General features: G+C 44.3%; 1 protein-coding gene across 2 annotated transcripts in view; it reads left to right on the plus strand.

Moving 5' to 3' along the window:
- The window catches only part of Slc44a3 (solute carrier family 44 member 3), a 73,718-nt gene that overhangs the window by 7,035 nt on the left and 41,288 nt on the right, over positions 1-25,395 (plus strand). For both annotated transcript variants that reach the window (XM_021158173.3, XM_021158174.3), the window contains exons 5-9: positions 177-270; positions 12,185-12,345; positions 13,621-13,710; positions 15,700-15,824; positions 16,455-16,641. In XM_021158173.3, coding sequence (XP_021013832.1) covers positions 177-270; positions 12,185-12,345; positions 13,621-13,710; positions 15,700-15,824; positions 16,455-16,641 — 657 coding nt within the window. The remainder of the gene's footprint in view (positions 1-176; positions 271-12,184; positions 12,346-13,620; positions 13,711-15,699; positions 15,825-16,454; positions 16,642-25,395) is intronic.

Raw genomic sequence — 25,395 nt, forward strand, 5'->3', positions numbered from 1 at the left:
AGAGAAAGGGAACCTGAGTCCACCCTGGATGGCACCCCTGCTCTTTCCATGAGTTCGGGTTATACATTCGAATCCCTTCCTGCTATGGTAAAATGGCTGTGGGTTCTTTACTGGCTTTCCAAGGAAGATAGATGCAAGACTCAAAAGCAGTCTGTGTGTGTGTCTTCTGTTTCCAGGCTCTTTCCTGTGTGTGTATAGTTTGAATTCCTTCAACTACACTCAGAGTTCAAGTGTAGGCACACTGTGTCCCAGGCTCCCGGTTCCTCCAAGGTAAGAGCTTATGGGCCAGTACTTGATGCTGCCTGTACCTCTGTTATATGCGGTTAAAAATAAAAGGGTGCAGCTCCCAGTGAGGGACAAACAAAGAAGGACTACTTACTACACACGATACACATAATAAACAATGACTTAATACGGAGACAACTCAGCCAACAGTAAAGGTCCATGGGCTTTTCAGATGCCAGTGCTGGGTGGTCGGGATGGCGCTACGGTGAAGAAGGCAGTTGCCACAAAGCCTGGTGACCTGAGTTTCATGTCTGGGACCCACATGATGTGAGGAGAGAACCCACTCCTGAAAATCATCTCTTCTATATGTGCACCATGGTGCACATCTCACACACACACACACACACACACACACATGCACACACACACACATGCACACACACACACATGCACACACACACAAATTTTTTTAAGACAGTGAAAACAAATATATAAACTATTATATCAAACAAATGACTTTATGACAAGGCTAATGCACACTTTTCCTTCTCCAGGTCTTGGTTACTATTAGAGTGAAACCGTCAATATTCACACTTTCATTGCAACAGTGTTGATAGTCTTTGTTGTTCAAGATGGTGCCAGAAAAATAGGTCAGGGGTCTGGAGAAGAGGCTTAGAGGTTACTTAACCTCTGAGTACTTGTTCCTCTTGCGGAGGACTTTGGATCTATTCCCAGTATCCACATGGCATCTCAGAACCACGTGTAGCTCCAGTCTCAGGACATCCAACACCCCCTTTCTGACCTAGACTGGTGTGCCAGGCACACCAGGCACATAAAAATAGTTTTTAAAAACATTTCTGTGTACGCAAGTTAACTTTATTAGAATTTTACACAAGGTTGTACACTGAGATTTTAAAAGCTGTTTATATATACATATTATATATATTAAATTTATGTATATAGATTATATTATATAAATCTATATTATGCATAATATTATATATTTAATATTATATATAATATAGTGTATATATTATATTACATTATTATATTATATTATATTATATATATTATATATATTATATAACATTCTAGAATGGAGAGGGGAGGGGCTCAATATATATTATATATTTAATATTATATATAATATTAAAGCAAGATATAGGCCTAGAAGGGCAAGGCTTCTTTTTTTTAAGATTTATTTATTATATATATAAAAGTACATTGTAGCTGTTTTCAGACAAACACACTACAAGAGGGCATCAGATCTCATTACGGATGGTTGTGAGACACCATGTAGTTTCTAGTAGTATTTGAACTCAGGACCTCCAGAAGAGCAGTCAGTGCTCTTAACCGCTGAGCCATCTCTCCAGCCCATGCTGCAGGTTTCTTGTAGGTGCTTATTGAGCTATAACAAACCAGTACTGACATGACAGGCTCACATTTGCCCCATGGACAGGACTAAGACTTCAGGCAGGATGCTCTAGTGTGTTTGTTGAGTTTGCATGCCCATTCTTTTGGAAAATATAAATGTGTTTACAATGAATGTGAGAAATAACAATAATGTAGGTAGAAGAAGATAGTGCCCTGAGCAGCTTGCACACTGCTGATGGTACTTTAGCTTGCAACCCAGATAGTAGAGAGTATTCTGTCACAACTTTGTCGCAACCCAGTACACACATAACAACTTCCTATGAAGGTGTATAAAACAAACAGAAATGTCACAAAAGACTTCCTCTTATTATATATGATTCCTGTGATAGTTCCTATTCCAATAAAGTTGTTAAAAAATACCTTTGGAGCCAGGCGTGGTGGTGCACGCCTTTAATCCCAGCACTTGGGAGGCAGAGGCAGGTAAATTTCTGAGTTCGAGGCCAGCCTGGTCTACAGAGTGAGTTCCAGGACAGCCAGGGCTATACAGAGAAACCCTGTCTCGGAAAAAAAAAAAATCATCTTTGTAGGGATAGCCAGTTAACATTCAAGAATGGAGAGGGGAGGGGCTCAAGAGCCCCCACTCCTAGCTGTGGAGTTGTTGACAGTTGAGAGCTTCAGGAAGGGGGGGGGTCTGTTCTCTATAAGGGCGTGGCTTCTGGTAGATGAGTTACACTTCAGTGGGTGATCCCACATCTAGAAGTATATGGTCAGCACAAATTGCAGTCTGTGGACAGAGAGAGAGAGAGAGAGAGAGAGAGAGAGAGAGAGAGAGAGAGAGAGAGAAGGGAAGGGAGGGAGGAAGGAAGGAAGGAAGGAAGGAAGGAAGGAAGGAAGGAAGGAAGGAAGGAAGGAAGGGAGGAAGGAAACCAGGACACAAGGTTATGTGTCTAGTTGGGGAGTGGATTTGAGCGAAGCCTTGGGGAGGACTGGAGGTATAACCAAAATACATTGTATGAAATCCTCAATGAATTAATAAAAGTGTTGTATTAAAAATAATCACAATCCTCCAACTGGTTGTAAATACGGTTTGAAAAATACCAAGCTTGCAAGTCCTAAAGATAACAAGCAGGATTTAACCCCATAGGAGGTGTAATCAGTCATCTTGTAGCGTTCTTCCCTAAAACGAATGCTAGCGGGAGGGAATTTGGACAGGAAAGGATTATCTGTAGAGAAAGGTACTCAAGTCACTTTCATAGTATTTTATTTTTTAAAATATGGTTATCATTGCTTGTCTTAAAGAAACACAAGTGAAAAAAAACTGGAGTAGTTTAATGGGCAGGAAGAAATTATATTACGTAATGCTTGGACACAGAGTATTGGGGTTTGGAGTTTTGTTGTTGTTGTTTGTTTGTTTTTAAGCAATGCCATAAAGTGTGCCTGCAGAAAGAATTGAAAGGAGAGAGGCAGACAGACAGACAATGTGTATTGTGTTTGTGTGGTACGTGTATGAGAGAGAGAGAGAGAGAGCACATACCCTCTCCAATGTAGAGACTCTGGGGTCATATTCTGACACACCATCCACTTCTGAGAGACAGGGTCTTGTTGCCCTGGAGCTCACCACTGAGGCACCATCTCTGCTTCTCCAGGGATGACAAGTGTGTGCCAACACCTCTGACACAAGTTTTGGCACAAGTTCCTTGCACTCAATACTCTCACAAGGCGAGCACTTCACTGCGGACTAAGCTATACCACAGCCCTGAGAATGGAATTTTTCCAAGGTTTCCATTTAGAGTTGGATCAACTGTCCTCTCTCTGTCACTGGGATGACATGAGAAGCTTACAGGGTGGCACAGGTGCTGAACTCAGTGCTGATTTGTGGTGCTCTCCCTCCTTGCTGCTTCCTTTTGTAACCTCCAGACATGCTGGTCCACTGGGGCCTCCAGAGGGTCTGCACTGTAAGTATTGTCTTATAGAGGAGAAGACTGATCAGGGAAAGGTTGAACTCATTCAGTGAGCAAGCAGGAATGCTGGCATTCAAAACCAAGCAGTTCTCATATTGATTTCTGTAATCCAGTATAAGCAATCAAGTCCGGCTTGGACAACCTAGTGAGTGGCCTCCTTAAGCTCACCCCATGCTGGGAGGAGAAAATATATCACATGTCCTGGAACTACCCGCCTCCTCTCCCTCTGAAGCCAGCCCCAACCTTTTCACCTTCCAGTGCAGACCTTGCCAACACTAACTTTCCAAGTGCGGACAGAAGAAGTGATTGACTGGCCCTTTTTGGACAAAGCAAGAGAGACAAAAATAGGCTTGGGGGCACCCTTTCCTTCTCCTACACAAGGAAGCATTTGTTTAAGATGGAAATTATCATATTGATCGTGGAAGAGCTGTGCCAAGCCTTAAAAGCTACAGAACATGAGAAGTGTGGCCACAAGGCCAAAGAACATTTTCTAAATACTTCTTCTGACTACATCAATTGTTCCTTCTGCCTGTGTCGATCATGGAAGGTAGGGCAGGCCCTTTTCAAGCAGTGGTGGGTTTCAGGAAGGCATGGGCCCCTGTGCATGAGCTCTGACGAGCAATGAAAAAGTACTACAGAAGATAGCAACGCTTTTCGCTTTGATGATGTGCGTAGTGTTAGCATAGCGCCATATTTTGGGTCTTTCATGCATTTGAAATCTAAAAGGTTTGGGATGCTCCCCCCATTCCTGCCCCCAACTCAGTTCTAGTTCTAGCCTCCTGTTTGACACTGTGCCATTTGCTTGAGTGAAATCCACATACAAATGTACCCACATTTATCCGGGCAGCCGATCAGACTACTTCCTGAAAGTTGGAGTGGTTTTGCTGGTGGTGATGAAATGCAGAAATGTGGAAGAAACCTCAGGCTGTGGTCTAATGCAACTCCTCTGGCCAAATCAATGATGAGCATTTTCAGTAGACAGCTAGGTAGGCACCCAACATAAAAGACCCAACCGTTACATGCTTCTCTGTGTCCCCTTCAGGATAAGATGTGTCTTTTTGTTATTCTGTATCAGCACAGGATTAGTGAATCACATAACACACACACACACACACACACACACAGGTTAGCAAAGTCACATGCATTAAAATTAAGGTCTGGTGTAGAATAATATTTGCATCAAAGGAGTAAAATAGCATTAAGTCTGTGTTTGTTCTTAGTTTTAAGAAACCCTAATGAAACTTAAGAGTACATTTGCTTTTAAAACTCTTCCAATTTATTGGTGTTGTGAAACCATTTAGTGGCAGCAAAGCAAAAGAAAGTAGAGGTTTAGAAATCAGAAATCGGGAGTAATTACTAGTCTGTAGAGGAAATGATTATAGACCTGGGAAACTAAGAGAACCAACTGGAAAGCCCCTGTGGGCGACAAAGAACTCATTTGGGTGGCGTGGGATCAACTAGTGTACTGAAATCTACACATTCGTGGGTTTTTAAAAAAAAATTCTAATTTACTACAGCAGGAACAAAGATCACATAGAAAGACATGAAAGTGCCTAGAAATCAATTTAACAAGAAATATACTCGAACCTCAGGAGGAAAACATCAGTGCCATCTTAGGTGCACTGAAAAAGAAAACAAGCAGAAATATGCTCTCTGTCAATCATACAATCCAACATGGACAGACTCTTGGCTATTGGTCTATTAGTTTATCGTTCTGGCATCGAACAGACCAACAGGATGAGATCCAAAGCTGGGAATTTATTGCACGATAAAACTGGCATTGTAAATCAATGGCGAAATGTAGACTATTTGATAAATGGTATTAGATCAATCAGGGAGACATCCAATGGATTGGTTTTTATTTATAGAAAATGAAACCAGAACATATTAGAAGCTCACAAGGATTCTTTCACAGTCTGAAAGTAGGGAAGGCTTCTAGCTCCTACCGAAAACCAAAAAGAGATGGGCCATGTGTAGAAGCCCATGTCTGTCATCTTAGCACTCTCAGAAGGCTAAAACAGGAGGATTGCCATAAGTCTGAGTCCAGCACGAAATAAATAAAATTTTAATTTGGAAAAAAAAAAAGAAATCTGGTTAGTATTATACTTGATGGTGAGCAACTGATGCTTTGTAATTAAGATCAGAAAGTAGAGAGGGTGTCTGTTCCAAACACTTCTACCCAGCTCTGAAACAGAAGGCCTAGGAAAGGTAACAGGCAAGGAAAAGAAACAGAGGGGAGAGGGAAAGAACATGTTTATTTTAAAGTGAGTAACTGTTCTAGAAATATCCAAAGGACCTATAAAATATTAAGCAAATTGAGCAAAGAAACAAAACACAGGTCAATTGTCTTTCTGAGCCAGGTATAGTGGCGCACACCTTTAATCCCAGCACCCAGGAGGCAGAGGCAGGTGGATGTCTGTGTGTTTGAGGCCAACCTGGTCTACATTATAAGTTCCAGAACAGTTAGGACTACACACAGAAACCCTGGCTCAAATAAACAATCTTTTGGATTCTCATAACAAAATAAAAATGTTTCAAAGACTGTCTTAGGATTTTACTGCTGTGAACAGACACCCTGGCCAAGGCAAGTCTTATAAAAAACAACATTTAATTGGGGCTGGCTTACAGGTTCAGAGGTTCAGTCCAGTATCATCAAGGTGGGAGCATGGCAGTATCCAGACAGACATGGCACAGAAGGAGCTGAGAGTTCTATGTCTTCATCCAAAGGCTGCTAGTGGAAGACTGACTTCCAGGCAACTAGGGTGAGGATCTTATACCCACACCCACAGTGACACACCCATTCCAACCAGGTCGCACCTATTCCAACAAGACCACACCTTCAGATGGTGCCACTCCCTGATCCAAGGATATACAAACCATCACAAAGACCATCTTACTCAAAAAAATTTAAAAAGAAGAAAACTTAGAAATAAGCTTAACAGTCAAAATCCATGACCTTAGCTGAAAAGAAATAAAAGAACTTGTGTACAGGGATAAAGACATCTGTTCATACAATTAACTTACTATCAATAGGATGTCAACTCTCTTCACGTTGCTTTCTATGCACACCCCCAGTGACTTTTGTGGAAATTGACAAGTTCATTCTAAAAACATAAAAACGATAAAGATGTAGGTGTTATCATTTATGGAATCATTGCAACTTGTCTTCCGTAACTCATGAACTCAGGTGAAGGTACTGTTTTGGGAGACTGTGGGGGCTAAGGAAACTTCAAGAGAGGGGCCCTCGCTAAAGGACGTAGGTTGCTAGAAGTGGAATCTTGCAGGGTCTCTTGTCTCTGGCCCCTTCCTGCCTTCCGCTCCCTGCTTCCTTTCTCCCACCACTTTCTGTCTGCTACATGGTGAAGAACCCCCTCTACCACAAACAGTCTGAGAGTCTCAAGAATCTGGGAGCAAGCAAATATGGACTGAGCCCCCTGAGGTCATGATTCAAATAAATCCTTCTGCCTCTGAGTTGTCTATGTTTGTTCAACCTATTGTGCGAGTGTAGACACAGCCATAGAAGACACAGGAACAGGGCTGAGCACTGACTCAGTGGATAAAGGCTGGCTGCATAAACATGAAGATGAGCTTGACTCCTAAGAACTCATGTACAGCTGGATGCAGAAGAACACCCATCTGTAATCCCAGGGCCTCTATGGGGAGATGGGAATTAGAGTCAGAATTCCCAAAGCGTATGGCCAGCTAGCTTGGTGAATTCAACAAAAACCAACCAAGAGACCGTGTCTAAGACAAGACCTGAGGTTGTCCCCTGACCTCTACAATGCACATACATACACTAAATGTTTTAAAAAATAAACATTACTTTTAAAATGCATGAACAAAAGGACCAAGATGCCTTTCAATAAAGCTTTAGGTATTTAAAGGAAAAAAAAAAAGGCGGCAAGTCACATATGACTGATCTCTACTGTCAAATAACAACACAAGGACAAACAGCTCAGTAGAACCAGGCAAAGACGTGAGCAGACCCGACTCATGAGGGGCTCCACACACTTACTACAAGAGTTAGTTATTTAGAAAGTTGTAAAGCTAAGAACTGGAGAGGACATGGGACCAGAACAACCACATGTATGTGTCCAGGAAGACTGTGAATGGAGAGACTAGTCTGAAAAGAAAAAGGCTTCTTACACAGTTCAGCATACACTTGCCACACGACCCATTCACTCCACTTTTACATCTTTACCTAAAAGAACGAAAATTACACATCCAAAAATGATAAGATATATATATATATATAAAAACATTCATATATGTATGAATGTTTTTAACATCTTTATGTTTGATATTTGTAACAACTCAAATGGCAGTTGTGATAGTGTGTATATGCTCAGCCCAGGGAGTGGCACTATTAGGTGTGGCCCTGTTGGAGTAGGGTTATCACTGTAGATATGAGATATAAGACCCTCATCCTAGCTCTCTGGAAGACAGTATTCTGCTAGTAACCTAAAGATGAAGATGTAGAACTCTCAGCTCCTCCTGCACCATGCCTCCCTGGATGCCACCAAGTTCTTGCCTTGATGATAATGGACTGAACCTCTGAACCTGTAAGCCAGCCCCAATCAAATGTTGTCCTTATGAGAGTTGCCTTGGTCATGGTGTCTGTTCACAGCAATAAAACCCTAAGACGCTAAGACAGAAGTAAAACAAGGGGTGGAGTATATTCACTGAGGGTGCAGTGCTCAGGTATTGGAAGCATATTGATGTGAACAACTCCCAAATAGAAAGAACTTGACACACGGGTGTGTACTACAATACCAGATGGTGCCAGAATCAAATCCAAGTTGCATTAGTAAAAGTCACATCTGTTGAGCTAGAGATGCAGCCAATCGGTAGAGTACGTGCTTGGCAGGCATGAAGCTGGGTTCAGATGCCCAGCACGGTGTAAACCAGACATGATGGGACAAGACAGTAACCTAGCCGAAGAATCTGGAGCGCATGATCATCCTCAGTCACATGAGCTTGACAGCGGCCTTTCTCTGAAAACAATCAGCTCCATAGGACAATGAGGGCACGTACCACAGCTACCAAATCGTCCCACAACCTAATCAGGACCCAGTGGTTCACGCCTGCAGTCCCAGCACATAGACGATGCAGGTGGAAAAAAATCCAAGCTTATGGCCTGTTGTTTTTAACAAAATCTCAAACATTCGATTTTACCAATGAAGACTGAGGAGCCAGGTGCTGGGGTAAAAGCCTGCAAGCACAGAGAGGTAATGAAAGCACCCAGCCGACCTTCCTCCTTAGACATCCCAAAACAACGCTTTCCATCTCCGCATTGTCTCAAAATCCCCTCAAAACGAAGCCCCCTCCCTTCTACTTCCTGTGTGTCTCTCTGTCCATTCTCCCGACTTCCTCTTACTCTCTATGGTTTCTTCCGGTCATTGGTTCCTCTATGGTTCATTTCCTGTCAACTTGTTTGTTCCGCCTCTTGACCTATGATTGACTTTATTTAATCCTGTTTACAATAAGCAGAAAATTCTTGGATTAAAGGTGTGTGCTAGGGCTGTGCCTCAAAACTAAAAACAGGTTTTTCCGGAAAATAACACAATCTAGGATTCACACTGTGATCAAATACCCTGTAGCGATGGCCAACATTGGCTACATAATGAGATGGAGTAGCAGTTAGTGGGGGGTTGGGGTGGTCCTATCATTGCCTTGAAAGGGATAGTGGTTATATGAACCATATGTAGTTGCCAAAAGTCTCATTGAATGTTTCAAACTCTACAACAGTAAAAAACAGAAAATTCCAGGGGCTGGAGAGATGGCTCAGAGTTCAAATGTGAATATTGCTCTTGCAAAGGACCTTAGTTCAATTCCCAGCACCCATGTTGAGTGGCTCACAAGCAACTATAATCCAGTTCCAGAGAGTCCAATGTCTGGCTTTCCCAGGCACCTGTACTCACCTGCACACACATACACATAGTTAAAAATAAAGTAATTCTTTAAAAAAATATATAGGAAATCCTCATATTCTGATATGCATAGAGCTGTCAGGCACATTATTAAAAGTAAACAATGGATCAGTGTGTAGTGTGCTGCCTTTTGTTTGAAAGGGGGAAATGTGGTATGATTTATGTGTTTACAGATAAGTAACACACAGATCTATGCTCATGTATATGTCATTCCATAGCCATTACATACTGCAAACAAAACACAAGTCATAGCCACAAGGATTTGAACTTTTTTTCCTTCCCTTCTGTGTATTTAAATTTATTCAGTGAAACTAGTCAGTCCTCCACAGTCCTTGCTCTTGAACTAAACAGGCAGTTCCTGAGTCTTCTCTGGTTGCTCTTAGGTACTGAATGTTTTGTGTTCTCCACTATGGCTACTCATTTGGGCAGTATGCAGCCTCATTCTGCTGAGGCCCCCACTGCTTTGACATGGTCAGTAGAACCCAACTATGTAGACCCAGACCCAGCATGTGGAGCACATCTGGACCTCAGAAAGCCCTCACACGTCCCTCGTCCCCGACAAATGCCAAAGACTAGAGGATGAAAAGAAAAAAACAACAACAGCCTTAATGAAGTTACCAAGGTCAATTCACAGTGATGTTGCCTCACCAGCTAAGTTCGCTGGTGGGATTTTACAAAAAAGACATGTCATCTTACAGTGATGCCTTCCCCTAAACCCAGACTGGCAGTCTAGTTATGAGAGAACTCATATGTTTGTTACAGTCCAAAAAGGATCGTGACAACCAGATGTGACTTGATGTCCTGAGTTAGATCCTGGAACAGAGAAAGGACACTGGTAGAATATCACGGAGTCAAAATAAAAGCTGTAGTTTCCATAACTGCATACTGCCAAGGCTGAACCCTCACGAATGTGCTGTGGGCATGTAAAGTATTAGCATCAGGGAACACAGGCAAAGGATACACAGGACTCTCTGTTCCATTTCTAAGGCTTTTCTGAAGCTCTAAAATTATTCCAAAATTAAACATTTATCTTTCAAAATGCTCTTCTCATCAACTTCCAACCCTTTCCTGCCTTTGATGTGGATGTTGGCATTAAGAAAAGGCTCGCTCATTCTCCCACCCCTTTCCTTTGTTTTGGCAAGCTCGGCATAGTGAAGCCTAGCCTTTTTTTTTCTTTTTTTCTTTTTTAAGTATAATTTCTGTTATCTTGAGGTCAATTGCAAAATTCCATTTGGATTTCCTATCACATTTCCATAGGCTTTCAAATATCTCTAAAATAAGGTGCATGAAACGAAAACCAGTAGTTATCTGTGGACAAATGTGCTCAGCGGCTGCACACAAGAAAGGTTTAGTCCATTGGACCTTCTAGAATTAATCATGTGATGTCCTACCCCTTCAAAACTTCAACTTTAATTTTCTGTTAAATCACTACCTGGTGACTCAAGAACTCCTTTTCTAATATCGTGACTACCCGAGGAAGGTTCTCCCAGCCATCCATGCTGGACTTCAGTAGGAGCTTCGGAGCCATCTGCTCTCATCCCCCCTGCTCCCTCTTTATACATTTCACAAAATGGCGGCTGTCTGGTTTCCAACAATCCATGAGATGATCCAACACTTCATAGCCTAGGAGTCTTACCCCATTGTTTGGGGCCCAGAGGGTCGTGGTATCAATGAAGGTATCTGTGGTTCTTGAAGATTCTTTAAAATTGATATTGCTGTATTACATTTTAGAGAGGGTCCCAGAAAAGATTAGCTTTCACCCAAACTCAAGATCCAAGTCAAACAAGCTTGGCTTCACTTTCTGAAGAGGATAGAAGAGAATCTTTACTGTCATTAGTGTGACTTCTGGTCGACCCAGTCCATCCCCCAAACTGTCATTATTGGGGTTAGCAAAGGGTTCAGGGAGTAAAGTGCTTGCTGCTCTTGCATGAGGATATGAGTTCAAATCCCCAGCACCCACATAAAGGCTAGCCACAGGGGTGTGCATGTATTACCCACAGCTGGGAGACAAGGACCCAACACTCACTGACCAGCCAGTCAAGACGATTGGTGAGCGCCAGGTTTCATGAAGACCTGTCTCAAGACGGTGAAATGAGAGTGGGAGACAACTAAGACTGTCTTCTGACCTACACACACATGTGCACACAGAAACACATGCGCATGTAAGCATATACACAATCATGTACATACAACACAGAGAGAGAGAGAGAGAGAGAGAGAGAGAGAGAGAGAGAGAGAGAGAGAGAGAGAGATTGCTAGTGTTTGGGCTTCTGTGGGTTCCCTTAATCAGTTTCTCATCACGTGTATCAGGCAATCGCTGTAGGAAACAGTGATTTTTTTTTTTTTTGGTTGCCTATCTTTCTAACACATACTTTGCAAGAAGGCTGCTAAACCTCTTTTTTTTTTTTTAACTATTTAAGTTGTGTGTTCGTGTGTGTGTATGTGGTGTGTGTGTGTGTTCAAGCATGCAGAAGTAGGATAGATGCTATACTGCATATGTGGAGTTCAGGGAATGGCATCCTGATTGTCTTTAGAGCCAGGTAAGCGTCTTTACCTGCTGAACCATGTCATTGGTCATAAAGTTCTTTTTATAAATACTGAGCTTATGGTTTGAGGATGTTGGAATTTTGAATATAAACATTTTGAAGAGAAATGATGAATCACCTTACCACAGATTCTGCCTTTTCTTCCCAGCAAGCCCTTTCCCTTATTTAACCGGTGCATCCCTCAGACACCCGAGTGCTATTCCTTGTTTGCATCAGTCTTGATAAATGATGCGGACGCTCTCCATCGGATTCTAAGTGGAATAATGGCAGGAAGAAACACCATCCTCGGCCTGTGCGTCTTCACATTCGGTAACTCTCCGTTAATTTTATTTAGCAACTGTGTATGGAATGGTGAATTTCGCAGCGCTCAAGTACATAGTGTAATGAAATTCAACAGCTTTGACTTAAATACAGAGCTTGTCGCTTTCCTTTCTAGATCTGTCCTAAGGTTCAAGGATAGACAGGGAGCTGGAAGAGTGGAAGACCAGTTGACTCTCAGCCAGGCAGCTGCACTGGGTAGAGCTGAGTTAATATATTGGCCTGTCTTCTGTTAACTGCATAAGAGAGAGGTGAATAAAACACTGTCACTTTATACAAAGTGCTAGCATCCAGGGACCAGACACTGATTCTGCTAGCCCATGTGCCTTCCATTTGTCCCTTAGACCAGTAGGCTGCTGAGTGGGAAAAGGTAGGAACTTGTGTTCTGATAGTGTCAGATACAATGCCCAGGGTGCCCTGGCAGAGACCTACTGACAGAGTTGAGACTCTGACCTAGGTCTGATTCTAAATCCTGTGTTAGTATCCACTGTACAGAAGCATCTATAAGCAGCCCCCTTGCTTTATTTGGAAGAATTAGTGTTCATAGTCTCAGATATTCAGAAAAACAATGCTAAAAGCCCAACTGTTAGAAAATAAAATGCAATACCTTATATACCCAGTTTATTTAATAATTATAAGTTCAGTTGTGATGGATGATGGTGATGCGTGCCTTTAATCCCAAGACTTGGAAGGCAGAAGCAGGCAGATTTCTGAGTTCGAGACCAGCCTGGTCTACAGTGCAAGTTTTAGGACATCCAGAGCTGCACAGAGAAACCTCATCCCAAGGGGGTGGGGGATATTTTTGTAAGTTTGATTGTTTTTCATTGTCAGGGCATTATTCTTTGAGATTTTACAAAAGTATCTAAGAGCATTGAGAGTTAGAACCATACACAGCCTAGCACAAAAGACAAAAGACTTAATTTTAAAAGTTAATTTGGACTTGTAGGAAAAACATGATTTCTGGGTACTGTGGAATAATTCATTTACTTATTCATCTTTAGCTATTTAAACTTTCCAAGAGTGCTAGCCTTTCAGAACCTACTTCCCATGGCAAAGTAAACTTGTGTCACTGGCCTAGTGCCCTGGGTATAGTTTGCCATTTGATTCTAGTGCTCGGTAAGTTTCCCAGGATACTTGGCTGTTGAGTAAACCTGTCAGCTGTCACTTCTCTGGGCTTGGTCCCATCTGATGCTCAGCACCCTTCCTCCCCAGCCCCCCTTCCGCCCTGGCTCACCTTGGGCTTCATGTTCAGTGCTTACTTTCCAGCCCTGTCTCTGGCCATGTTGTTCGCCTTCCGGTTCATCTCGACCCTTCTGATCCACATTATCATCTCCTTGGTCATTTTGGGATTGCTGTGTAAGTATTTTCACTCTTTCTAAGTAAATGGGACGTCTTTCCATTAAGTATAGAATGCAAAGGATGTTTGGTTGGATGGTTGGTTTTGTTGTTTAACTAACTACAGTCTTAGAAGGGGACACAGTCTAGGCCCATCCTTTCACATAAGAGGAAAACCAGGCGCAGAGAGGAGAGTGGGAGTCGATTCTGCCTCCTAAAGAAAGTTAATGCCCAATCTATCCTTGACTCTATCCCACTGAGTCGCTCCTGAGACCAGCCTCTGACTGAGTGACCCTGGAGCCCACAACGCTGGGCTGCGGATACAGCTCAGTGCTAGAGTCTTACCAAGCATGCACAGGACCCGATGCTCAATCCCCAGGGCTGCAAACAAACAAACAAACAAACAACAAAACAAAAAATGTGTTTTACTGATACTCCTATACACTGTAGGGAAGAATTCCAGCTGGCCATGGTGAGGCACCCTTGTATCCTCACCACTTGGCAGGCAGAGACAAGTCGATGCATATCCATGAGTTCAAGGCCAGCCTGGTTTACATAGCAAGTTCCAAAGGCAGCCAGGACTATAGAGAGAGAGAGACCTTGTCTCAAAACAAACAAACAAAGAACGAAACAAAAAAAAGTTTGGTGTGGAGAGACAGAATGAAGAAATTCAAACTTTCTTCCTTTTTAAAAAAATTTCATTTTGAAGGATTTATTCTGTGCTACACTTACCCCTTGGGCCTGTGAGAACCCATGGTTGTCACACAAAGGCTCTGATCAGTCTGCAGGGCAAGCCAGGGAAGGAGCAAACACCAGGGGAACCTGGTGTATGCCTCTTTCCTTACCAATCAATGGATTGTGAATATCCCCAGGAGTTTTGGGGAAAGGGTGTCTGAGAGATAGAAACCATATTTTTCAACTGGTTTATGACATTTTAATTTCAAATGACCAACATGACTGCAATGGTATAATCCCCTTAAATAGTCAGTTCTGTTCTCGGGCAGCCACACAGAGCCCTGAGTTCCTGTATTAGTCACCTTTCCATTTCTGTGACAAGATACCTTGCAAATCAACTTAAAGAAAATTTGTTTGGGCTCACAGGTTCAGCGACTTCAATCCATATTCCCCGGGCTCCCTTGTTTCTGAGTCTATAATAATATTCTCATGTTTGAAGCATGTGATAGTCTAAGGCTGATTGCCTCATGGCCACCAAAAAACAGAAAGTTAGGGTCCCAGATGGCTCCCAAGAGCACATCTCCAGAGACCCACTTTCTTCAAGTAGATCCTACCTCCCAAAGTTTCTTTGGCCTCCCAGTAATGCCAACCAGCTGGGGAATCTAGCCTTCAACCCATGAGCTTCTAGGGGTCATTTCAGTTCTAAATCATAACAAGCTCTGGACTGGAGCATGGCCATTGTGCCTAGGCTCTATCACCCATCTTCCCGTTCGTGATCAGTAGAAAGCTATGACCTCCCTAGAGTTACAATAGTGGTGGTTTATGGTCATGGCTTTCCATAATCCAGAGCGTTTGCAGCATCAGTGGGACTCTGATAACCTGATTCTCATGGGCCAAGTAAAGGACCCACCTCTGTGAGTATGAAGCCAACCTCCAGCCCCCTGGCCCCAGGGGCTGTCACCAGCAGACGTTATGTGAACACTTTAAAGTTTCAAGTAAATGCTGCTCCATCATTCTATTTGGGGCCACCCCTTCCCGATCATGCTCAGACTCATCCTGTTGGCTAGGTCCCTGTGTCTGCCCAAGACCAGTAAGTAGCTACCCCAGGATGGACAGAGCCTCTGCAGGCTAACCTGGCTTTGCACAGATCACCTAGAGATAAGTGCCGAGCTACCAAGCTTTTGGGGATATAGGATCCACTGTTTGGACACTGTTACTGGGTCAACTATAAGTGGCTGGACTTACAGTGGTTGTATTTGTGTGTGTGTGTGTGTGTGTGTGTAGAAGAGGTAATCTCAGGACATATGCCATGCCTGCTGTTGCTTTATTTTATAGTCGTCTGTGGTGTCTTATGGTGGCTGTATTATGACTACACCAATGACCTCAGTACAGAATTGGACACAGAAAAGGAGAATATGAAGTGTATGCTAGCCTTTGCCATCATCTCTACAGTCGTGACAGTAAGTGTTCCAAAGCAACCCTAGGGAGGACTATTTCCCGAGAGAGCTGAGGTCAAAGGATTTGTGGTGGATAAGGAGAGAGTTAGGGGTTGGGGGGGGGGTGCGTGACAGACAAACTAAGAAGCTTGACCAGGAAGTGAATGGCAGAGAAGGCTAAGCAATGTGTGGGTGAAGGGCAGTGGATTCCTTAACCTGGAGACTTAAACTGTTTCTATGCAGAGAGGGGAAACCCAGTCGAGATGGCATAGCAAGTAGATTTGAGATGTACTCGTTGTCCTTTTACGTCACGTTCTCTTGCCTATTCGTACCCCATCTCTGAGTGTGTGATGCGGAGGAGGGAAAATACAAGATGTCTCTTTTACCCTTAAAGAGCCTCAGTCTCACTTTCTCCTACTCTTGGCTGGCTCTTTAGGAAGGTGTCAGGCCTCCTTCACTATGATGACTATGGGATCTCACACAGGGACCCGTTCATTGTTGGGGCTTAGTTCATGATTAGGAATGTAGCAGTTCAGGTATAACAGAAGCAGTGACTATCCACAGGGAGGGCTACTTGATGAGACACTGGTTACAGGGTTGCTTTCCAGCCCCGCCCCTTTGCAGAGGGGTTCACTCTGACCTCTTTCTCACCAGGTCCTTCTCCTGGCCTTGATTTTTACCCTCAGGAAGAGGATAAAATTGACAGTTGAGCTTCTCCACGTCACAAACAAAGCCATCCGCAGCTGTCCTTTCCTGCTGTTCCAGCCACTGTGGACGTGTGCCATCCTCATTTTCTTCTGGGTCCTCTGGGTGGCTGTGCTGCTGAGCCTGGGCACTGCTGGTAAGCGGCACCATTTTAGGACTTTCAGCCAATTCCTGTGAGCACATGACCTCTTGTGCAACCAGAGGCATCTGGAGGTGACGGTGAGGGAGCCAGGGCATCTGTCTTGGGGGAACTCTTTTGTATTGGCTTTGGAGAAGCTGGGTTTCATGAGTAAATAAATTCAGTCAGGCTTGAACACTTAGGCAAAGCTGTAAAACTGATAGGAAGACTTCTGTCAAATGTTGTCAAGTCTGGGGCTAGAGAATATAATTTAGTAGGTAGAGACCTTCCCTAGCAGGTATGAAAGCCTGGGACCAATCCCATCGCCTTATCAACAGAGTGAAATGTCACATGCTTATAACCCTAGCATTCCTGAAGCGAGGGCAGGAAAATTCAAAAGTTTCAAGGTCATCTTTGGCTACCTAGGAAGTTTGAGCCAGCCTTGGCTACATAAGACCTTGTCTCAAAACAAAGAAACAACAACAACAACAACAAGTCTTCAGGTTTACACCTTTTCCGAGGTGATTTGCTAGCTCCTAGCATCACAGATGACAGAATCCAGGGAAGACTCTGCAAGGGAGGTATTTTCAGCAAAGCCAGTCAACGTTTAAAACAAGTACATGAGGAAGTTAGGATTGCTTTGACTTTGAAAAAGCAACAGTGTAGCCTCGGTTCTGCCTGCTATATCCCATGGCTGCTTCTCCACCCTGGTCTTTCTCGGAATCTGCTTCCCTGCTTTCCCACACCAAGATGTGGACCAGGCATTCAGAGCTTCTGACCTGATTTGATTTGGGGTAGGACAAAGTAGGTGGGTGGATGGATGGATGGATGGATGGATGGATGAACAGGTGGACAGATTGGGCATAGCTACAGAGACATGCATTTTATCATGCTCCCCAATAGGATATTCACACTGTATGTCAGTGTCAAAGTGCCATCTGAAACCAAGCAGAGAGCTTATGTCCTGGCACGTCACTCTGCTGTTGCCTTCGATGATGATGAAGTCCTAGCCTTGAAGAAGAAATGTAGCGGTGTGGGAGTCAGTGCAGTTTAAGGGGGTTGCCTTGCAACCACAAGGACCTGAGTTTGCTCACCAGAACCGGACTGGGAAGGCAGAGACAGTCAGATCTGAGACTAGCTGACTGGTGGATAGCCTGGCCTACTAGTCAAGTCCTACTGGTCAAGTTCCAGCCCAATGAATTAGATGGTGCCTGAAGAGTGACACCTGAGGCTGTCTCTGGTCTCTATGTGTGCTTGCATATATGTGGACCTGCTTAAATATCACACACACACACACACACACACACACACACACACACACCACCACCACCACCACCACAGCACAGCACATGTCAGCTGGAAGAAACAACTTGCTCAGTGATGACGACCTTCCTTTAGCTTTTTAGCTTTAGCTTTAGCCCATTCATCCTTGCAGAGTAGTAACAGTGTGAGAGCAAGTGGTTGGTCTGTGAACCACGCCTCCAGGGAGATTATCCTGAAAATGTGGTGACTCGGTGACTCTGCTCTTTGATTTGGTGATGGCCAAATTCACACCCTGTGGCAAGGATGAGCACCAAGTTGCATTTACGAGCCTGTTACCTGACAGGTAAGAGCAAGAGCAGGTATCACGCCAATAGGGCCGGTGCGATTCCCTAACGTGGGATCAAGCATGTCTTCCTCCTTACTTCCTCCCTTCAGTGAGGCAAAATACACACTGCTAAGCAACTCTACAGCACATACCGAAGGCTCATATCCCAGGACAACTTCAGTATAGTGGATTCTTGGAGAACTTGCCTCCCCCTCTGCCAAAGTTGAGTGGCCCTTTGGAATTAAGATGCTCACAGGCTCCTTGGAAACCACAGCCCTTCGAGACACACTTGTCCAGCTTCCAGGATGTGGTAGAAGCAGGCTCTTCTGCTTGGGGATCTCTGAAGGCCTCCAGTGAATGCCCAGTAACTGCCCAAAGAGTCTTTGTGGTGCCTGCTCTATGTGCTCTACTTGGTCAAGCAGACAGACTGTAATCATCAGGATGAACTTTGTGTAGAAAGAAGAGAAAGCTGAAAGAAGGAAGGTAAAGTAGCCAAGATCGCAGTGCCTTCAGGTCCCACAACCTCTGCTCTTTTTAGTCACTTCATAGTTGGAAGAGCCGCACGGGCTCCAACCACTGTGTCTCACACTTCAGCCTTTAGGAAAGTGACAGGAAGGAAGATGAGTCTCTTTCCTCAGAAGACATAAGCTGCACTACTACCTACCCCCAAAGACCAGAGCCAAGGGACATGGTAACACCTACTGCTAAGGAGGATGGGAAATGTAGTTTCCATTTGGCCCGCCATGCACAGTTAAAAACTTACAGGGTCTTTTACCCAGAGGAGTGGGAAGTCTTTATTACAGGGGCACTTGAGAGCCTTTCTCTAGCTCAGTGTAGTCTCAGTGCTGCCAGAAGACAGAGCAGTAGCCGTGGCGTACAAAGGGGAGAAACAAACAAACTCTTGCCTCTACCTACCTCACTTCCTGAACAAAGTACCCACCCTGCTGTGCAAGTGGAAATTGCCAAGATATCAGAATACACTGAAGGAGCCAAACCAGGCTCCATGCAAGTGAGGAGAGGACCCGGTCTCAGAGAAGAAGGAAAAGACCCAATCCTGAGAGTTGAGAATGACGTCACGGAGTTATGGCCCCAGTGCTAACTTGGAATTGAGCTCCTAGCTTGACACCCCATGACATTCTCCTGCGTGTGCCCAAACAAGAGCGCCACCAGCCTCAGCCAACAAGGCCCCAGAGCGAAGGCAGGAAGGCAGGAGGTCATTCTTCGGTTGAAAGCAGCCCTTTTCCCCCTCGGCCACCGAATGGTGTCAGAACATGATCATTTTCTGTTAGGGCAAGGCCTCAGTTGGCATCGATGAGGGGAGCCTAGGGGAAAGAAGTGAAAACTGAGTGTCTAGAACCGAATGTAGGTCTCCAAGTAAGCTGATCTTTGGCTTCACAGTAGAGCAGGTACCACAAAGAGCTGCCACCTCTCCTCCCGGCTAGAGCCCAGGACTCCCTCCTGCCACCTGACCCTCCTGTCTGCACACTCAAGGGCTGCCCAAGAACACAGAGTCCCCCATTGTTCCCCAAAGCCTCTTCATCCAGGATCAGTGGCTTCGAGCCAAGCAGGCCAGCAACTGCATCGATTTTTTTTGACTCTAGGAAGATGCCCCAGCTGTGCCTCTGAGAAGGGTGAACTGTTTCCACATCTTGGGAAAGGATGCTTGCCAGAGGATGTAGGTGAACAGTGCACAGTGCCTCCTTGTGTCATTTAATGTCCTCTCAGGCAGTGACATGAGGACAGAGTTTCTCTGTGACCTACACTAAAGTTGTAAATGTTAGGGGGTATCCTCAGTAGGTAAATGTTTGTGAGCTTTCTTTGGGAATAACAGTTGAATAAGTTAATAATTTAATGTGGGGGGCTGGGGCTCAGTGGTTTAGAGCACTAGCTGCTCTTCCAGAGGTCCTGAATTCAATTCCCAGCAACCACACGGTGACTCATAACCATCTATAATGGGATCTGATGCCCTCTTCTGGTGTGTCTGAAGACAATTACAGTGTGCTCATATACATAAAATAAGTAAATAGATCTTTTAAAAATATTTAAGTGAAAAATATAGTGACTTTTGGCAGGTCATGCTCTCTCACGTAAGCCATTTCTCCAGTGACTTAGTTCTTCTGTTAACTAGTTTGCAAGATGTGGGGTTTTGGGGGGTCTTCTCAGAGCATATGAGCATTCCTAACAGTGGTGACTTCTATCGGTCTCCGTTGGGACTTACCTACTAAATCTTATCCAACAAAATAAAGAGGCCTGAGGTGGTGTACATCTGTCACTCCCCCACTGGGGAAGCTAAAGCTGGAGATCACAACTCCAAGGTCTAGGCTACAAGGAAAGACCCTGTCTTTAAAATCCAGAACTCAAAATAAAAGAAAAAGTGAACATTGTAGCTATCCAGCAGGCTCTGTGGTTGAATGGAAAAGTGGCCTGATGGGCTGGGTGATCCGTGATCTCTAAGGTGGTCTAGAAGCCGGGATGGGAGAATAATAGAAAAGGCCTAGTGGGGGACAGATACCTCCAGGTCCCTGCTCTGGCTGAAAGGGACAATCACAACCAGGTACACAGTGTGTTTAGAAGACTCAGACAGGGTTTCCCGTCAAAGGATCTGGGATCCAGGCTGCTTCAGATTCCCTGGGGAATTCATTCTCTGTGCTTTTCCCCCCATGCCATCCTCGCAATGGAAAAAATGATGAGAGGCTGGACTGGAGGAGAGCTTTGCCTTGCAAATGAGGGGCCATATGTTGTTGATGTTAGGAATTAGCATCCAGTAGGAATGTCTCCCGCTAGCCTCAGCTGTGTGGTTATTTGTTTCCCCCCTCTGCTATGGCTAGGTGAACTTGAGAACATAGTATCAGAGAAATGTATCAGTGATCTAGAAGATAACAAGTGATTTTACTGAGCCTGCTGGTGGGTGGCCGACCTTGTTGCAGGAACAGGGTGTGAGAGAGAAGTCAGAGAGAGCGGTAGCCCTTGCCTTTCAGAAGTGCAGGTCATTTCACCTCTGCAGAGAAAACCTGTCCCCCATGCATTGCTCCATGCCTTTCTCCAGTGTGAGCTGACTTAGAATCCACTCCCCTTCCCAACTCTCACCCCAGCTCTCCGCCACAAACGGTCTCAGAAGCTAGGGGTTTTTTGTTTGTTTTGAGATAGGGTTTCTCTGTGTCTTAGAACTTGCTCTGTAAACTGTCCAGCCTCAAGCTCACAGAGATCCACCTGCCTAAGCCTCCCAAGTGTCAGAATCTAAAGGCATGCACCACCACTGCCCAACCAGAAGCTAGGCATTCTTAGAATTTGTTTCTAGTAGTCTATTTCTTGGATGGTTGTCTACAAATCCCTTGGGCACGTATACATAAGTATTTCTTGTACATTTTTTTTTCATATTCTCCTTTCTTCCAACAGATACTCATCATCTGACTATCATGTGCTCAGCTCCAGAGATGTATTGTGTGTGCCTACTGTGTACTTTGGGTACTTGAAATATTGTGATAAGTCAGTCAATAGTCTTTTCCACCAAGAGGGGCAAATGTATCATATGTCCCAAGGTGCTCAGTTCTATGAAAAAAAAAAAGTTGTCTTAGTTAAGATGTCTATTGCTCTGATAACACACCATGACCAAAAGCAACTTGCAGTGGGAAGGATTTGTTTGGGCTCATGCTTCCAGGCTACAGTCCATTATTAAAGGAAATAAGGACAGGAACTCAAACACGGCGAGAGCCGAGAGGCAGAAGCTGATGCAGAGGCAGTGGGGGCGTGCTGCTTACTGGATTGCTCTCCATGACTTACTCTGCCTGCTTTCCTATAGCACCCAGAGCCACCGGGTCAGGGGTGGTACCTCCCGTGGGGAGGCGGACTCTCACATATCAACCACCAATCAAGAAAATGCACATTTTTCTCTCTTGAGATTCCCCCTCTAAGATAAGTCTAGCTCGTGTGAAGCTGACATAAAACTAGCCCTCAAAGTTGTTCTCCACGAGTATAGAACCCTGAGGGGAGGGACATCTTTTTTTCTTTCTTTGTCCCTTGGCTCGGTATGCCATATCCAGTACTTGTCTGCTGGACATTGGAGACAATGGAACTTTCCTCTTATTTTTCCCTAATTGTCCTGTAACCAGGGCAGAGGCAGAAGCCAAGCTGAGGGTCAGAAGGCTAGAGTCAGTAGGACCCGTGGGCCAGTTTTCTGGAAAAGCTCCAAGAAAATATACAGAATGTGCTAGAAAATGGAGTCTTTTGAAATTGTGTCTGCTCCCTTTTGGTTATTGTCCTACCCAGCTGGCCTGTCTTCCTTAAGAATCTGCCATCTACAGTGATCAGTGACCACTATAGACTCTAGAAAAGCTTTAAAACTTGCCGACAACATCAAGGCTATATAGCTTGATACATTTCAGTCAGAGAATTAAGAGTGATCTTAGAACGTTATCTCAAAGATCTTTAATCGAATATGGGGAGATTAGAACGATGTCTCCTCTCCTTCCAGAGGACACAGGTTCAATTCCTAGCACCCAGATGGTGACTCACAAGCATCTGAAATTCCAGTTCAAGAGATTTGTTTTTTAATACCTTCTATGTCCTCCATGGATACCAGGCATACATATGGCACACAGACATAAATGCAGACAAAGCCCTCATGCACATAAAATCAAAATTGAAAAATAGAATATGTCATTTAAAGAATGTCTATCCATCTCTACATTTATCTACTCATTCAACATTTGCTGTAAGTTAAAAATCCTATTAAAACACATGGACATAGTGAGTTATGATGGTGCATACCCTTCGTCCTAGCACTTGGAGGCAAGTTAAGAAGATCTCTGAGGTTGAGGCCAGTCTAATCTACAAAGAGTTCCAGAACATCCAGGGCTCTGCAGAGAAACCCTGTCTTGTAAAATACAAAACACATAGACAATGTAGGTTTCCTTATTTGGAAGACAAAGAAAAACTTATATTAAGTAAGGTAGGTAAGTGACCGTAATAGTTGGTAAGATGTAAGGAGAAAATAAAGCAGAGGACAGGGGCGTCAAATGCCTGAGGAGGCTGGAACTCAGTTTTTAATTTGGCCCTTGGGTTGGGTTAGGGTTAGGGGTGGGTTAGGGTTGTATTAGGGTTAGTATTAGGGTTGGGTTAGGGTTAGGGTTATTTTTGGGTTAGTATTAGGGTTGGGTTAGGTTTAGGGTTAAACAAATATACTTGAACAAAGACTCGAAAGCATTGTACAGGGCCACAAAGCTGGCTTAAAGAAGGAAGAATGTCCCAAGTATAGGACCATAAAGAAAACAGGGTTCTGGAGACAGGAAGGAAGCAGATTTAGCTAGAATGGTGTCATTAATAGAGAGGCGAATTCATGAAGGTAGTCAGAGAAGAAATGGGGTAAATCCTGGGGCTGTGAGATGGGGAGTCTGGAGAACCCAGCCAGGACCCGATGCTCATTTTAACAGCAGTAATGCTTAGTGGAGAGGGATGGTGTTGAATGGCTACTGAGTCTGTGCAGTGCAGTGTGACATACTGGGTTCTGAGACTACTTTAGAGAGTGTAGTATCTGATGATGTAATAGATGGGAGAGGGAGGTAAAGGAGTTGGCGGTGGCTTTGGGTTGGTTCACGTGTTCTCTCTCACTTTAGCAGCAGGAAGATGTGATGGTCATGAACTGAGATGGAGCAGAAAGTTGAATATGCATTTCATAAGTAGAAATTAATTTGGGGAGTTGTTCTTAATAACTATATGGATATTTCCAATAAGCAATTATCTATGAGCCTGAAGTTCAGAAGGAACACATAAGCAGTATCTGGGAGTAGATAAAGAAAGGATTATGCTTTGAGATAGTTCACTGTTGTGTTAGGATGTGCAGGGCTAGCTGTAATCGGGTAGCTGTGCTTTGGAGGTGTCGTATCACCCTGGCTTTTGGTGATTGTGTTCTTTTGAGGGCCTTTAGCCATCTGGATGGGTTTGGTCTCTGGATATTCTTGTCATAGTGGTTATTGGGAGGGGGATGAACCTCAATGGTCCTGGTGTGGCAGGTCTCTGATGGCTATCCTTGGGCTGTATAGTTCCCGATGTGCAGGTCTGTATGGCTCAGGAGCCTCCGGTCCAATGGAAGTCGCCCTGGGCTAGCAAGCTGCTCAGGGCAGTTTGGCCTGGCCCAGAGTGCTCAGAGAACAGGGAAGATGGGAGGGGGAATGCTTGACTGTATGGTTCAGGAGTCTCAGGTCTGATAAAGGTAGGAGGAGGGGGTGGTAGAAGAATGGAGGTTCTCCCTGGGCTAGTGGGCTGTTCAGTGCAGCCTGGCCTGGCCTGGCTCAGAGAGTAGGGAAGTGGGAAGGGAAAGAGAAGTTTATCTATATGGTTCAGGAGTCTGACAAAGGTGGAGGAGAGGTAGAGGGACATTTCAATGTTAATGCCCTGGAAGACCAGGGTGTAGCTCAGTGGTAGAGCACTTGCTTAGATTTGCTCTTGAAAAAAATAAATAAATGGGCTCTGGAGATGAGAAAGGACAGCAAGGTGGGTTGAAAGTGAAGGCCAGAGCTAGATGACAAAGGTGGTTTCTGGGAAAGAGTAGCTGGGCATCTGAGTGGTTCAGTGTCTAAGGCAGGGATGAAGATCTCAGCATTGACTTACGACAGCAACTTGGAGGTCAGATTGTTGTAAAGACGTGAGCATAAATTGACAGGGGGTGGGAGGGAAGGAATTAGAGGATCTAATATAGACCATGAATCAATCTGGAGGGATTTAACTATGAAAGAGGCAGAAGAGAGGAAAGAGTCCAGAGGAGATTTTTTTTTTTTTAATGGAGACAGTTAGTAATGGCTCAGAAAAGGGAGTATTTTGGTGCGGGTGGAGGATCTAGTGGCAGGGTTGGCCACAGGCTCAAGGGCAGCTTATCATTTTAAGGACTGGGGTTAAATTCAGGACATATCAATAAGTATGCTTGGGGAGTTGGCATGAGGAAAGATCTTCTGATTGCCTCGTTTTTCCTTGAGTAACAGGAATTGAGGTTGTTGGCTCTGAGGTTGGAGGAGAGATTAGATAGCCGTTGTCTAGAAGATAAGATGAACAAACAAGCACGGTCATCTGTAAGTCCTCGGACTCTCCAAGGAGGTACCGAGGTATCATCTGGGGTTCTTTTGCTGCTTCTATTTTTGCTCCTAATAGCTAATGTCCACCCAAATGTCCAAGTACTGGACTCAGTAAGTGTT

This window comes from Mus caroli, unplaced genomic scaffold (assembly GCF_978045245.1).
Source record: "Mus caroli unplaced genomic scaffold, Mus_caroli_1 scaffold_3, whole genome shotgun sequence".
Taxonomy (NCBI): Eukaryota; Metazoa; Chordata; class Mammalia; order Rodentia; family Muridae; genus Mus; species Mus caroli.